Raw genomic sequence first — 16,757 nt, 5'->3', positions numbered from 1 at the left:
AAAACTTTCCATTGCCTTGTACATTAATGCTACAGGATCATTTACTTGTCCTGTATAGCAAAGTGTAAGGTTATGCAGTTTGGGATGAAATTACAACAAGATGTGTGTTACATATATATGGAATTATATTACAAGATACTGAAGAGGCTAAAAATTGGGAATGCTTGGTGGTTGACTGAGAGTTTGAAGTTCAGAGGATATAGTACAAAAGCCAATAATACAGCTCAAAGGATTACTTTTGTTCTACATTCTCTGAACTTCGACTCTCAGTTCCACCATCATGCCCCCAATCCCTAGCCTCTTCAGTGTCTACAAGGAATATGTAGCCATTATTATCCTCTACCTAAACTGTTGTCTTTTGTCATATTTTCCATCTGCAAGTGGCAAAGTGGTGGTGTAGCAAAGAACCATTTGCTTCCATCAACATAATAAATAAATAAATAAATATAATAAAAAATAAAAAAGTTATGGTTTAAAGAGTGCCATCTACTTTTCATTGAGATATTAAAGAATATTAGAGGAATTTCAAGACACACATCTATGAGAGAATAATAATTTATAATACTAATAACAATAATTTTTTTTTTGTTCCAAAATTTAATACTTTTCTTAATTCTACATTAAGCACAGTAACGTTTGTTCTTATATATAACTACATGACTTCTGTATGATTCTATTCAATATCTTTTTTAGCTAGTGTTACTGTTTGCAAGTCTCGTGATCTGCATTGGGGATTGCTAGCAACAAAGGACCACAAAGATGTTAATCTTAGTTCATTAAGGTTTCTGTTAGTTGCTGATGGATCAAATCCCTGTAAGTATTTTTATTTATATAAACAGATGGTAGTTGTTGCCAGAACTAATGATTTAAGTAGTAATAAATATAGTATAAGAGAAAGGATATGAAAGGATTGTGGGAAGGAGTGAGAGAGAGAGTGAAAATTGTTAACATTAGCATGGAATTAAGGAGGAGGACTATAATGGCAATGGATTCAATGCACAGGTTGTCTTGAAAATATGGGTTCCCTCTTATACAAGTCTTTTCTATGATAGAAAAGACTTGTATAAGAGGGAACACCTGGAGAAAATATTTATTGGGGGTTAGACTTAATGCAGTCAGGAGCACAAGATCATCATGGAAGGAATGGTGAGAATGTAACTATGGTATGCAAGCATGAAATGATATGAATGTCATTGTGCATGTTTATGAATCTGGTAATAAGGTCAAAATGTATGCTTAGGGTCAGACTTTCTTGAGTGTGTCTCTGGGGACGGAAAAGACAAAATTGCTCAACCGCACCAAGCAGACTATAGATGTAAGTATATACGAAAAAGCCAGAATTGAACATGTTATGTCTATATACAAATGTGAGGAGCATCAGAAACAAAGGAGTTGAGTTTTTTACTTTGGGAATAAATAGGTTGTGGGCCTAAAATTGTTGACATTAGTAGAATCTGGCTATCAGAGCCAGATGCAACTAGAATTGAATATATAGGGTATTAGTATTTTTAAAAAGAATAGAAGAGATTGAGAAGGAGGCTTGTATGCTACTAATGATATCTGATATTTGAGTCTACTCAGGGTGGAAACACATGAAGGCAATAATAGTAATAATGTCTCATGTGGCTGTGAGCTTGAGTCTATCTGGTCTGAAGTTGAGACTAACAGGATGAAACATGGTGAGGTGTTGCTACAGACTTGGTAGTTCAGCTGCTGGGGACAATGAATTGTATCACCAAATTATCCTGATGGGTACTAAACAAGTAATCATTATGGATGATTTAAATTATCTGAACATTGATTGGATAGCAGGTAAAACTCATAAGAATGAAGAAGAATTTGTCGATCTGTTGTGAGAACTTTTTCAAGCAGCATGTGAAAGAAGGAACTTACAGTTAAAGAGTGTTAGATTTGGTCATATCATCAAAGGAGGTCTCACTTAAGAAACATAACTATTTTGTCACCAGTTGGTTACAGCAATCATGCCATACTGTCCTGGGAAGTAGCTTACTACATTGATATTCCAATTAGAACAGATTATATGCTGATCTACAGAGCTGGAAATTATGACAAACTCAGGAGAATACTATCTCTTGTCCAATGGTATCAGTTACTGAATGGGAAAGATATCAGCAGTGCACAAGAAGCTTTGAAATGTTTTTATAAGGTAGTAGCAGAATGTGTCCCTAGTGTTCAAGGAACAAATAAGGTGGAAATGAAATGGATGGATTATTAAGCAGGAGATCCATAAAATGAAGGAATATCGTGAGAATAAGGCATTCTGTCTATGTGTTAAATATTGGGAAGTATTTGACAGGAGATTTATGATTATTTGCTGATGGTTCAGTGATAGGTAGGAAACTCAGGGATGCTGTGCTACTGATATACAGCACTTACAAAATGATTTGAATAGGCTTGTAAATGATCTTCTGGTTCCCATCTGCCGTACGGCCGCAGGAGGGTAGCTATATGCTACCATTCTAGGGAGAGATGATTATGAGCAAGGTGGTTTCCCGTTGCCTTCCTTGCCGTAAGTATTCATGACTGTAACCTGTATGTTCACGGGGCCGGTTTGCCTGCTTGCGGGATGAAAAACCCCAGATAAACTGGCGGAAAAAACCCTGCTGCCCACGCCCAAGACCGGCTAACTTGGCTATGGCTGAGGAAGATCCTTAAGCTCCTCACGTCGTGGACGGAAATCGAACCTAGGACACTCCTTCCCCAGACATATGGTTGCGAAGCGCAAAGCCACTAGGCTAACCGCGCGGACTTGTAAATGATAATGGCTGGCAATTTAGTTTTAGTAAGTGCCAAGTTTTGCACCCATTTTGGTGTGATGAGATTTCCAACAGCATATTATATTGATGGGATTATGCTATGAGAAACTGATGAGGCTTGGGATCTTGCAGTTATAGTGGATATGAATTAAAAGTTCAATGGGCACATAGCAAAAATTGCAAATACAACTCTGATATTTATGATGTTGAAACAAACATTGACATGTAAGGATAACAGAGTCATTTTGCCTCTTTACAGGTCCCTAATATGACTGCATCTGGACTAGTGTGTGTGATTTGAGTACTTGGGTTGAGAGAGGATATAAAAGCTGTGGAAAGGGTGCAAAGAAGTGCAACAAATATGATGTATTTTGATTATGGAAGATACATTATGAAGACAGATTGAGAGCAAGTAGACTGGCAAACCAAGAAAAAGAAGGTGGTTATGATAGAGATCTGTAAACCTCTGGAAGAGAGTGTTATATATGATATCAACTGATGAAAATTTTCATTATATGGAAGGGGAGAGAACATGGGGCACGTATGGAAGCGAAGTTTGTGTGTGGTTAAGAAGGTCGTGAGAGAGATTCCCCCCCCCCCCCCCTTAAAACAGTGAGTTGAACAGTTTGCTTGTTGAAGTGTGAAGTTGAAGTGTGCATATAGTGTGAATGAGTTTAGGAGAAAGTATGACAGTTAGTGTGGGTGGTGTATGGCCACCATCGATGAGTCCTTGATTTCTGGAGGTCTCAGATAATAATAACATAGGAGAGTATCTTTAGTTTCATCAGTGAAATTATCACTGATCAATACATTGTTTACATACAGCTTACACTGTTGAAAATATAACTAATAACATATATTTCCATATCTTATTTTCAGTACAAAATATAAGGAATGAAAAGCTTCATATTTGTTTATTGTATTTGATGTCCAGATGTGTTTCTCTGGTAGTGGTCTACAGATTATGACCTTTCTAACTTTTTAAATAACTGACAAACCTCTCCTCTCCTCTCCTTAGTTTTAAAGATGGCATTTTTTTAAAGCTCTTAATGTTTCTAGAATTAAATTTGGTTTCAAATAGCTACGTTTTTACTCTCTATTATATCAGATTAATTCAAAGCATTCTTTTACTTTCTAATTAATGATTATCACCATGATTATTGACTTATTATGCAGTCGTATACATCTTATATATACTTGGACAAAATATTGTGAGAAAAGTTCTAAAAAATTTCATATGGGATAAATCTGTGGAAAGAGTGCAAAGAAGAGCAACAAAAATGATATTAGGATTATGGAATGTACATTATGAGGACAGATTGAGAGTAAGTAAGAGTATATATGTATACAGAAGAGAGGTAAGATTTAATATTTCTCCTGGAAGAGAAATTTTATCATATCCATAGAATATTCATTATAAGCAGACATTTTGTTGTAGAGACCCTTGCAATTTAACAACAACAAAAAACAGTACCTTTCACCTCACAGGTCCAGCAACATTTGTATTCTTTTGAAGATGTTCAGTGGGGATCAATGGTGATTATGGTACCATCTGTTTTTTGCAAGATTAAGTATGAAAAAGAAACTTCATTTCTGCAGTCTCCTTCTAACACTTCCTCTCCTCAAAACTGCTCAAGCACATATTAATTATACATTCGGTTCATAATTTAATCCTGTAACCATATAATATGTGAATCAGTTATCCCACCTAAATAATTATGGGCAATGAATTTCTTTTGGCGTTAAACCTACTTTTACAAAGAATTTTATAACTGCAATTTCACTTGCGGTATTTAACTTGCAATTTCACATGGATGCTTATGACAGATGTACTAACTTAGAAAAAAAAAAAATCTTGCCGATAGTGTTGCCATCTATGGTCGAGGCTGAGAACTTTTTAGACAGACCGTCCTCATAAGAACAGCCTTTGACAGCTAAATGAAGGTGAATATAAATGTCCAAGGACGTCAGCCTTTTTTCACAATATCAGTTGATCAGAAATCCCTCCCTCTTCCCACCTTCCAGGTTTAAGGAGAAACTAGCAATAGTACTTAGCAAATACCATTTATTCTCAGTCTTGCTGGGGATATATGTAGTATTAATTTTCATGCTATTTTTTGACAAGCTAATGGAGTATATTTTCAGCATTTAACTCTTTTTTTTTTCCTACACTAAACTCCCTAATGTATCTTATTTCTCACACAAGTAGATAGCCAGCATTGAAAGAAGCTAGTTTAGATACATGATAAACTTGAGAAAAACAAACTTTTTGTTGTGATTGGTTCACATTAAATTCAGTTTTACTTTACTAGAGATATGTATCCTGATTCATCATCTTCAGTGGCAAGGCTGCTTCTCTTCATATATATGCCAGTGATGAATTTTATCTTCAAGACAGGATGATTACTATCACTCTTCTCATAATCATTGATTCTCAACTATTGAGATTTTAGTTTGCCTTTAACTCCAATAAATTTTTTATCTGTTGTTACCTTTCATATTCTGAAAACTTCCTTAATTGTGAGTTTTTTTGCCAGAAAAATATAGTCATCATCTCTACAATTTAAGCACCATGAACACTTTGAGTTACAGAGCAAAGAGCATAAATTTCAGTTATTTTCCTGAAGTTCTGAATTTGTTTTCTAGTCTAGGACTTTTCAAACAAGGCTAATTAGCTGGTCTCATATAACAGTGTCAGCTTTTTTTTTGCTTCTGAAAAATTCCAGTTTTTGTTGCAAGTTGACAGATAACATGACTCTTTGACCTAACGTGACACCTTTTGCTATTCCTATAGTCAATTAGAGATCCTTCTGTATTTTTTTTAGATGATGGTTGTTGCTTAATTACTGATAGGTATCTCAGTTATCTTATGCAACTAATTGTTCACACTAGATAATTATCATTGTGCTCTCACTAATAATAAACATGCTACTTCTACATGTAAATACAGTGAGCGAAACACACAGTTGAATGAAGAGGAAAAAATTAAAATTAATACCACATTTATGTGTACAACCATATTTTGATGTATACAGCCGTATTGATTTGCGAGAGGAACATCACAAGATTCCTTGAACTATACAAACCAATAATTAGTTCGTCCACAAAAACCAGGTCACTACCCAGACCGGTTTCCTCTCCTCATAATGTAAAACAGTAATATATCTCCTAGGAGCTGCATTTTACATTATGAGAAAATATTACAGTTAGTGATGGATCTTGCTCCACCTTTGCTCCGAGTTGCCCTAGTGTTGTACCACCCAGGTGTTGACTTACGCTTGGACTCGCCGATAGTTCTTCGGCATGAAACTCTTAGATTTCGATCTCCAAGTTTCGTATCCGGCTTTAAAATAATGAGGGATTTATTATCCCCTTAACTTAATTTATGCCGCCGGAAAAATAGCCTCTTTGCTCTTTATTGTAGTAATAATAATATATGGGTACACCAGTCTGGCAATTCGTTAGTAGGGGTATATGTAAGTTTGGTTCACTTAAACCTTGGTATTTCCAGGTCTACCTACTCACTGATGAGACCTCAATAAAGGTTGAAACCAGTCTGGGTCGTGACCTGTCCTCATAATGTAAAACAGTAATACATCTCCTAGGAGCTGCGTTTTACATTATGAGAAAATATTACAATTAGTGATGGAACTTGCTCCGAGTTACCCTACTGTTGTACCACCCAGGTGTTGACTTATGCTTGGACTCGCCGATAGTTCTTCGGCATGAAACTTTTAGATTTCGATCTCTGAGTTTCGTATCCGGCTTTAAAATAATGAGGGATTTATTATCCCCTTAACTTAAACTGTACTGTGTTTATTATGCTTTTTATGGTGAAATTTCTGTCATTCTTGTTTTAGTATACTTCCAGGTGATATGGTGAGTATAATGGTTTGCTAAGAACTCCAAAAGTGCAGGTACTTTCTTTCTAATAAACTGAGTTTTGTAACTTCTTTATTAAATAAGTAAGACTGTATATAACATTTTATTGCTTTTCTGATGGAGAAAAATGCAAAATCCTGCCAACTTTCTTGATTAATATATTATTCACCCTTTTTTGACATTTTTGATTTTTCATAAAGAATAATTGATGTTGCTACTTTGTGCACTTAATGACTCTGTGAAACTTTCAGCAGTTTATAGCTTAAAGTCTGAGTTTTGTCTTAAGTTCTCTGTGAATTCACTAATATGGCAGAGTCAAACAATAATTTGTAGATTTCTGTTTTTGACCCATCTGAATGTGACCTTGGAGAGTAAATCTGACATTTATTAGAACTAAGCACAATTAATATAACACTATTTTGTGAAATGCATGACTTTTCAAACTTGCTATGATTTCAACTTCTATAGTACTTGGTCAAGAAAGCTATTGTAGCCTAGCCTACTCTACCCTACCCCATCTCATCTCACCTTATTTTACCTTACTCTGCAACAATTAAAAGTTTTTAAGAAACTAGTAACAAATTATAAAATCTTTTGTTGCTTATTTTTTATATTTTTGAATTCTTTGATGAGTGAAGATTGAGTGTTTTATAACTGCAATATTAATATGTCCATTGAATTTCTAGTGAAGTATGGACTCATAATCTAGAAGTGGGGATGGAGCCAAATGACTTTTATTTATTTATTTATTTATTTATACTGCATGTGGCCTAACAGTGCATTCTCTGTTGAGACTTACTCTTTTATTGTTTTGTTTTGCTTTTTTAATATATAGCTTACTGTTTCTCCTGGTTTCCCTTGAAAATAAAAATTCATTACAAACACAAAGTGCATTTCCATTGAATTTTTATTTCGTGACTTATTTCAAAAATTGATCTATATTACTCTAACATATGAATGGTTAAAAAAATTTATTTTTTACTTAATATATTTTATGTTCTATCATTTTTGACAAATTAAAAAAATTTGGTGATTGATAAGTAAAATTTTTCAGTAATGACTGTCAACAGAAAATTATTAAGGCCAAGAAGACCACTCAAAAAAATAAAAAACATTTCATATTCAAAAGCACATTGCCTCTCAGATTTCATTCTTGAAAGTTGGCAGGTGTATGGGAAGTATTTGCTCACAAAATATATATTTTTATTTATTGATATAATTAATTGACTGAGAACTGGTTTTCAGGGTCCTTCTCTTCTTGTGAGCAGTTTGTTAATGTATTTAATAGCAGGGGTCTTTCGCCTGATGCTGTATGTCCATGTGCTGCATCACCAGAAGCATTAACTGTAGCTGTAAGAAGGTAATTATACTTTCTGTATGGCTGTTAATTTTTTATTGTGAGTTAGTTAATTAGTTGGTAATGTGATTAAAAATTAATTAATTTAATTTTTAATCACATTACCTGAATATCTGTTATTAATTGAATATCTTCTAATTAGAAATCATAAGGCTTATTTATTAATTATTCTTATAACATGTACTTGTAATATTTGTAGAAGTGTTTTTTTTTTCTTTTTTGAAAAATTACTTTCTGTATGAATAACAACTATAGGTTATTATTTTGTTATTAAAAGCATGGTTTTAAATACATATAATATGTATTTTATTAAATATCATATCTATTAAAATTTAAGCTTAACATTTTTAAATTTTACAACAATAATAACAGCTTCTCATGATATTTCTTGTCTATCCACATATGGTCATTTTGGCTTTTTTCTATTTTGATATTTCTTGTCTATCCACATATGGTCATTCAACCAGCAGCAGAATTTTCAGTTATGTTTCATGACTATTGCCAGTGCTTAATAACAGTTAAAGAGAAAATAAAAAATATATATATATTGTGTGCGTGTGTGTGTGTGTGATGGTATGCAATGTTAAAAAGCAGTAAGAGAAGAGTCTAATCTATCACTATTAGAATTCAGAGGTTTGGTTAAGGTTGAGAAATTTTGAAACCTTGAAACTTGTTTTAGAGACATGAAACTTTTTCAAGCCACTTCAGGCCTCTAATAAGCAGGCTGACAAGTAGTGGATGAAATTCAACTACCACCTAAAGACATTTATAAACATCAAGGCTGACAACCAGGTTTGAATCCACTGTCGTCTGACTATTGAAAAATAGATAAATGAAAGAACACAGTTGTTAGCAGTATTAAGCAAGATAACTTCACAAAACTGGAAAAGTTTTAGACAATCATTGTCAAAAATGTTTAACCAAACAAATCATCCAAACTGTTTAGGTTTGGATGATTTGTTTGACTTAAAATTCCTTAAGTCAAGCTTATCATATGATGCTTACATATCATATTTCAACACAGAGTTTTGTTGTTATCTGCCTAAGGTCTGATATGAGTTAGGCATGTAATGAAGCCACATCACAAGTATCTTATGGGAAAGTATGTATAGTACGTATTTTTCCCCATCTCCTCCTTACACTATTGGCATGAGCCCTATAGACTTTGATCTATTCCTTAAGTTGAAACAACCACTATGGGGGACTGCTACCATTGATGAGGTTTGTGCTGAAGTGTGACTCAGTTTATCTATCAAATGCATCAAAAAAAAGTTTGTTGACAGGAATATGGCATGCAAATATTGTGCAGTAAAGAAGTCAGAGATTATATTGAAGGCCTGTAATGGAGAGTCATTCAGTTTTGAGTCTTAGTATCTTACAAAACTAGCTACTATCAATTCTATTTCACTACTTGGAGAGTCAGAGTGTCAAAAAACTGAAAAAAGGAAAAATTTGTTAGAATCATTCAAAAACCAGAGTAAGGGGGTTTTTACACCAAGAAATCATAATTAAGATGCTAGGAATAGAAAAAGTAAGTGCAGGCAGGTTCCACACTGCCTAACCAGACTACAAGTTTGTTAGTTGAGTGAATATCTCTACTTTTCAGCCAAACGACAGTGGATTCAAACCTGGTTGTCAGCATTGATGCTTATAAATGTCTTTAGGTGGTAGTTGAATTTCATCCACTACTTGTCAGCCTGCTTATTAGAGGCCTGAAGTGGTTTGAAAAAGTTCCACGTCTCTAAAGCAAGTTTCGAGGTTTCAAAATTTCTCAACCTTAACCAAACCCTTGTACTATTGAACTGAACAAATAAAGAAAATAAAAGTACATAATAGAGTTGCACAAAGAAACCAAACTTGATGCTAAGTGTAAATCTCATCGAAAGTAAGCTGTATGGTTCATGTTTTGGACTGATACACACCCACACACAGATTTGACATTTAAAGTATTAACTTAATAAATTGCATGTTAATACTTAGTAAGAATTGATATATACTATATGTCTGCAGTATAGCCAATTAATGAAATTTTTAAGTACCTTATCCAACATATTACATCCTCCCGACCCACACACAAAAGGTTTCAAAACAGTTTGCACATCAACAAACATAAATCATAGTAGAGGTGCTGGAGTTTTCACAGTGTTACAACATTAATAATTATTTCTTAGGAATTGATGTCCATTTTTTGTGACATCTCCTTGTATATGTGTATCGCTAAATATAATGCAAGAACTTTTGTATTTATCTACATGTTTTCATATAGTAAAAAAATATTTCCACAATCACAAAGTTTATATTTAATTGCAATTTGTGTTTTTGAAGGCCTGGTAGGAAAGGTGCTGGTTCTAGTGGAAGAGGGGTGTTATCTATGTCAGCTTTAAGTTTTGGAGTCATTCGAGTTGATCAAGAAAATAGTCTCACTTCTTTAACATTACAGGACTGTGGTCACATCATGCCAGGAGGTAAATACTTATGTAATATAATAGCATATATGGTATTATTTTTTAATATTGCAGATGTTTTTGTGTAAAATTATTAGTTGAAAAGAGGGAATTTTAAAAAGAAACACACATGGCTTTCATTAATTGTGAAAAAGCCTTTTATTAATAGACAATTTGATTAATATCAATTTTATTAATAAAATTAATAGGCAAAACAATTATTTAAAATATTAATCAATCTAAATATACCAAACCAGCTCTTGCAGTGGGTTCAAGAAATACATACAGGTGTAAACGTATTGTCTGTTGCTCCTTTGTAATATTAATTATTTATTTACGTTATGCTCTATTCTCTATTATTACACTTTTACCTTAAGTTACTACAGGTTATCTAATTTCTAATACCTTTGGAACCTGAAAAATTTATTTAATGTTACGACTGTGCTACCAAGATTCCTCTTTATAAGTATTAAATATAATTAAGATCACCTGCAGAATCTCTCTAGATCTATCTCAAGCTTTACTGACAGTCATGGATACTCTTATTTACCTTCGCTCACAGGTTCGTGTTTATTTAGAAACAGTGCATTGGATTAAGAATCAGTGAATGCACATTCTTTAACATAACAAACATTTATTAAACTACGATGCAATTATGCAGTATCTTAAATGAGTTGGCCCTTTCTAAAAATTAAAAGCTAAGAATTATAATATCTCAATAATTGTGCATACATTAAAACATGCAGCAATACTATCATACAAAAATCTATGTTCTCATCCCAATACTAATTTGTTCATGCAATATATACTTCAATTAACAAGTTTCTCATATCTAAATTATACAAATTAATCTTCAGCGTCTTAGTCCAGAACAAACAATCACAATTAAACTTTGTAAGTGTCCCTTGAACTATCAGTCTATCTTCCGTAATGTTAAACAAATGTATAAAATTTTACTCGCAGTTCTTCTCTGACACATATATCTTAACTGGCTCTTTTATCTCTTTACTGGTTCCACTGACTGCTTTTTTCGTCTTGGGCCTCAACATTCGTGTGGGCTTCTTTCCTTTAGTGGCATCGCATCGTGGAGAACTCCTGGGGGCTTGATGCTTTCTAGGTCAGCCGATGGCAATGCATGTGGCAGACTATCTTACTAGCTAGGCATGCTGGTCTGACTTTTCTTCTCCTTGATACCTCCTAACGCCCACAGCTTCTTTCTGAACTTTTAACAGACCCGCGTCTGTGATGCTGGATCGAGACACTGTAATATTTTCTTTGTCTTTTATTATTCTATCTATCTTACTTCCTTTGTATTACTTCTTGCCCCCCCCCCCCCCCATTCTGCTGCTAGTTAGACCTCGTTTTTAAGATCTATCTGGCGTAGAAATCCTTGAGCAATCGTCCACAAATCAATTAAGAAATTTATTTTAATTTTTTGACTGCGCCACTTAATTAATCTAATTTATGTTAACAGTCAGGGCGAGAAGAAGACAAAATGTAATCTTACACTTCTACACAAATATCCAAAATTGCAAGTCGTGGTTCGCTGTTATAATTTATTCCCGCAGGTTCGTTACTTATTTTCGGGATAGTGCATTGGCTTAGGAATTAGAATCAGGCAGTTGAAAAAAACAAAACATATTTATTTTGACTTCAAAGACATAATACAAAGCATAGTAAGAATGATTAAATACTAACTTAAACAAAATGCACCATATATCACACTTTAACTCGCTATCTGAACATCATAGATTATAACACTTTTTCTAGCAAAATTACTCAATCTTACTTATCACAGAATATCCTCTATGGGACAAATATAACTCGTAAGCATACACAATTTTTGTAAGAATGTTAACACAGTTTTAAAAGAGGTATACTGTGAGTAGAGATATTGATACAAAATTAATAACAGAAAAAACTCACGTACAAAGATTATTTAATAGCATAATATTCGCCTGTGTATCACAGGCATCTTCAGTACATTAAGCTCAAATTAAACAATAACTGACAATTCCAAAAAGCGCCACCTAAGTAGCTGGTGTAAGATAACTAAAATTATTGACCTTTTTAGTTATCTTACACCAGCTACTTAGGTTGCGCTTTTTGGAATTGTCAGTTATTGTTTAATTTGAGCTTAATGTACTGAAGATGTCTGTGACACACAGACGAAAATTATACTATTAAATAATCTTTGTACGTGAGTTTTTTCCGTTATTAATTTTGTATCGAAATGTTAACGCAGTTAATTCTCTTCCATTACATTTACTTCTTAATTAAGGCTAATTCAGATATTGTATAGCATCCCGAGAATCAGACAACAATAATAAAACAAGTTCTTCCTAAAACAAAACATTTAGTTCACATATAGCCCCCAGTTAACAATTAGTCTCTTTCTTTCTATTTACAATTTCTAGACACAATCGATTCCTTAATGATACACATGGCCACTTCTATCAGGTCAAATCCTTGATAGTCTTCCTTCAAATTATGCACTGGAGTTCTGCCGTGGCTATCCGCAGCCTGGAGCAAGCGGGCAACAAAAGTACATCAGGCATCGATGGTGGGAAAAACAACCATCCTTCTACTCTGGAAGGAGCCCTCGTTGGTGCTGCACTAAAGTCCAGGAAAGGTCATCCACAGGTCGAAAAAAGCCCTGAATCACGTGCTGTATTGCCCTTTTATTCAAATCACAGTTCTTTGTTCTCAATTCAGAATATTCCAGGATTAGCCACGAGCAATGAATGAACCTACGTCATCGCAGGCCGTTTGACCTTACAATCCTTTTTGCGCTCGGCGCTAATCCGACGTGTCTTTTTAAGCTCTTAGTAACATTTCTTTAGTGCAGGTGTGCACTTTTATTATTGCAACTACTTAGTACATTCTTATATTTTATTATTCTAGACAAAATTCTAATTGTCAAATAATTAGCAAAAATCTGTTAAACAAAACTTATTTCTCACGATATTTTACAACACTACGAGAGGAGACTCTTTTTGCGTTTCTGCATACCTGCACCCCCTTGGAGTGTTTCCTGATTCTCTCTTATACTTCTCCTCAGGTCCTTGGATTAAGGGTTGAGAACCCCTAATATTCCCGTGCAAAAGGGGATGTGACCTTCAGAGTTATTGATTACTTCTGTTTCCCACAGAACACACAAAAACAATCTTATTTATAAACACAAGACATCCTTAGATGTTCGCCGCCTTTTGTTGCACTGTCCTTAAGACTTGCATTTGGTTAAGCTCTTTTTGCGTTTCTGCATACCTACATCCCCTTGGAGTTTTTCCTGATTCTCTCTTATACTTCTCCTCAGTTCCTTCGATTAAGGGCTGAGAACCCTTAATATTCCTGCACAAAAGTGGATGTGACCTTCAGAGTTATTAATTACTTCTGTTTCCCACAGAACACACAAAATCAATCTTATTTACCAAACGCGGGACATCCTTGGATGTTCGCCACCTTTTGTTGCACTGTCCTTGAGACTTGCATTTGGTTAAGCTCGAACACAATTGAAAGCACTTTAGATTGTATAAACAACGCTTCTAAGCTATTTCTTTTAAATCGGAACCACATCAAATGCCGGGCCGCTTTCTAAGGCATTGCCCTTGAAATATACAGTTTAACATTCATACAGTTTCAACATATACTTGCATGGTTTTTCATAAATCACAAAATTATTACAACTACAGAGTTAATATATACCTTATATACAAAATTCGTAACAAAAATTTACAATCAGTGTTAAATTACAATATCCTTCTTTATATAATATTTGTGACCTCTGTAAAAGTCAATGCAAAGATAAGAAAAAAGTTCCTACTGTATCAAATTTTACACCGGAAAGAAAATAGCAGTCAAATTAGAACAAATATCAGAAGGAAAAGAAAAAAAACATAGCAAGAGGAGCACAGAAAGGATGTACCTTATCACCTATACTATTTAATATATATATATAAAATTGTAACAATCTGGAAACAGCATAACCTAATTGGTATGCAGGTCATAGTAGAGGTTGCTGTTCAAGATAGTTAAATTAAACAATTAAAGATAGTTTTGCTATTATTTGCAGATAATCAGATTGTATTAACTACATCAGAAGATGATCTACAGAAATCAGTAAAATCATTAAATGAAATTTGAGAACATTATAATATGAAAATGTCAAAAGTAAAGATGAAAAGAATAGCTTTCAAAGGTTCATAGGTTCAAAAGTTTCATAGCTTCTTATTTCGCAATAAGAAACGAAATAATGATAGATAATAAAATATTAGAACAAGTAAATACTTTCAAATACCTGGGATGTGACTTATCATATGAAGATAAAAAAAGATATAGACATTAAAATATCAAATTTTATTAAGTAAATGGCATACTAAATAATATTTAATCTATCCCTGGAACAAAAATACACCAGAATCAGACTATATAATACTCTGTCTGAACCAATTTATATGGACGTGAAACATAAAAAAAAAAGATTTTATTTATTTAGCATATGGCTCACACATGAAAAGTTACATTACATTAATCCTTAATATATATAAACATATGTACTATAATAATATAATAATACATCATAAAAGAGACACTCAAGAATAGACTACAACTGTATGTCTGGGTTGATTATCCAGTCAACTGCACTTGGTGTAGCATGGATGAAGTCTAACAGGTTTCCATTGTAAGCATATTGGGCACATTTTACTGTAATATGATGAATTGTCTTGCTGGGTGATCCACAGTCACATCTGGGTGAGGCAATTATGCACCATTTGTAAAGGTGGTCTGCACATCTGCCATGATTGGTGCAGATTCTGTTAAGGGCGACCAAGTTTTCTGAGGTAGGTCAAAACCTGAAGGCATCTGTGTTGGGTCCACTAAAAACGAAGAATGAGAAGCTGATTAAAACAGCAGAGATGAAATTTCTCAGAAAAACAGCTGGATACATTAAGTGGGGCCATAAAACAAATTGGTAAAATTTTACAATCCCTGAATTTAACTGGTGTTATATTCAGGGATTGTAAAATTTTACCAATTTGTTTTATGGCCCCACTTGATGTATCCAGCTGTTTTTCTGAGAAATTTCATCTCTGCTGTTTTAATCAGCTTCTCATTCTTCGTTTTTAGTGGACCCAACACAGATGCCTTCAGGTTTTGACCTACCTCAGAAAACTTGGTCGCCCTTAACAGAATCTGCACCAATCATGGCAGATGTGCAGACCACCTTTACAAATGGTGGTCTATATTCAAAGACAGGAATAGATCATTACTAACAGAGAGTTGGAAATCAAAAACAGATGGAAAGAATACTGTGAGAAACTGTACAGTAGAGTGGATAAAGAAAATGTGTCGCCCTCCCACCAGGAAAATTTTGATTTTGATTTGGAACCTTCTCCACTTAGGCATGAAGTTTAAAGAGCAGTTAAGCAGCTCAACACAGTAAGGCCCCACGGTGCAGATGAAATCCCAGCAGAATTAATTAAGGCCACAGGAGACAGAGGGATAAGAGTGTTTCATAGATTGATTACAAGAATATGGGAGACAGGATCATGGCCTAGAGATTGGGAAGAAGTCAGTTTTCATACCACTACATAAGAAAGGTGATATGAAGGCATGCAAGAATTATAGAACTATTAGTTTGATATCTCATGCAAGCAAAATTTTATTGAAGATCATGCTAAATAGGATTGGGGCCAAAGTTGAGGCAGAGATGCCCGAGGAACAAGCTGGTTTTAAGAAAGGTAAGGGCACCAGAGATCAGATCCTTTGCCTTAGACAGATCATAGAAAAATATAAAGACTTCAGACTCCCTCTGGTAATGTGTTTCTTAGACTACTCTAAAGCTTTTGACTGTGTTGAGCATGTGAAACTGTGGGAGGTAATGAAAAGAATGGGTTTTCCTCAACACACTATCAGGTTGATAGCCAACTTGTACAGGGAGCAAGAAGCCACGGTAAGAACAGGTGTTGGATTGACTGACTGGCTTCAAGTTGGAAAAGGAGTTAGGCAAGGATGTTTAATTTCCCCTCACTTGTTTAATATATATGCGGAGGACATCATGTGTGAAGCATTGGATGAGCTCAGGACAGCAATTAGGATAGGAGGTAGATTGATCAGTAATCTGAGGTATGCTGATGATACAGTACTCCTTTGTAATGACATGGAAGAACTAGGACTAATTCTTGACAAAGTTAACAAGATCAGTAATAACAGAGGACTTCAACTCAATCCTAGCAAGACTAAAGATTATGGTTCTCAAAGGAAATACAAACAGAGAAGCTCTTGAGAAACAAGTGT

The 16,757-nt window shown here is 34.2% G+C and overlaps 1 protein-coding gene across 2 annotated transcripts in view; it reads left to right on the top strand.

The window, feature by feature from the left end:
• LOC150109471 (disco-interacting protein 2-like) overlaps positions 1-16,757 on the top strand; it is a 456,967-nt gene that overhangs the window by 313,530 nt on the left and 126,680 nt on the right. For both annotated transcript variants that reach the window (XM_090408476.1, XM_090408468.1), the window contains exons 18-20: positions 694-813; positions 7,905-8,019; positions 10,342-10,481. In XM_090408476.1, coding sequence (XP_090264602.1) covers positions 694-813; positions 7,905-8,019; positions 10,342-10,481 — 375 coding nt within the window. The remainder of the gene's footprint in view (positions 1-693; positions 814-7,904; positions 8,020-10,341; positions 10,482-16,757) is intronic.

Source organism: Typopeltis vanoorti, chromosome 2 (assembly GCF_054136105.1).
Source record: "Typopeltis vanoorti isolate ZY-2024b chromosome 2, IOZ_Tvanoo_1.0, whole genome shotgun sequence".
Taxonomy (NCBI): Eukaryota; Metazoa; Arthropoda; class Arachnida; order Uropygi; family Thelyphonidae; genus Typopeltis; species Typopeltis vanoorti.
This window is presented reverse-complemented; position numbering and strand designations above follow the sequence as displayed.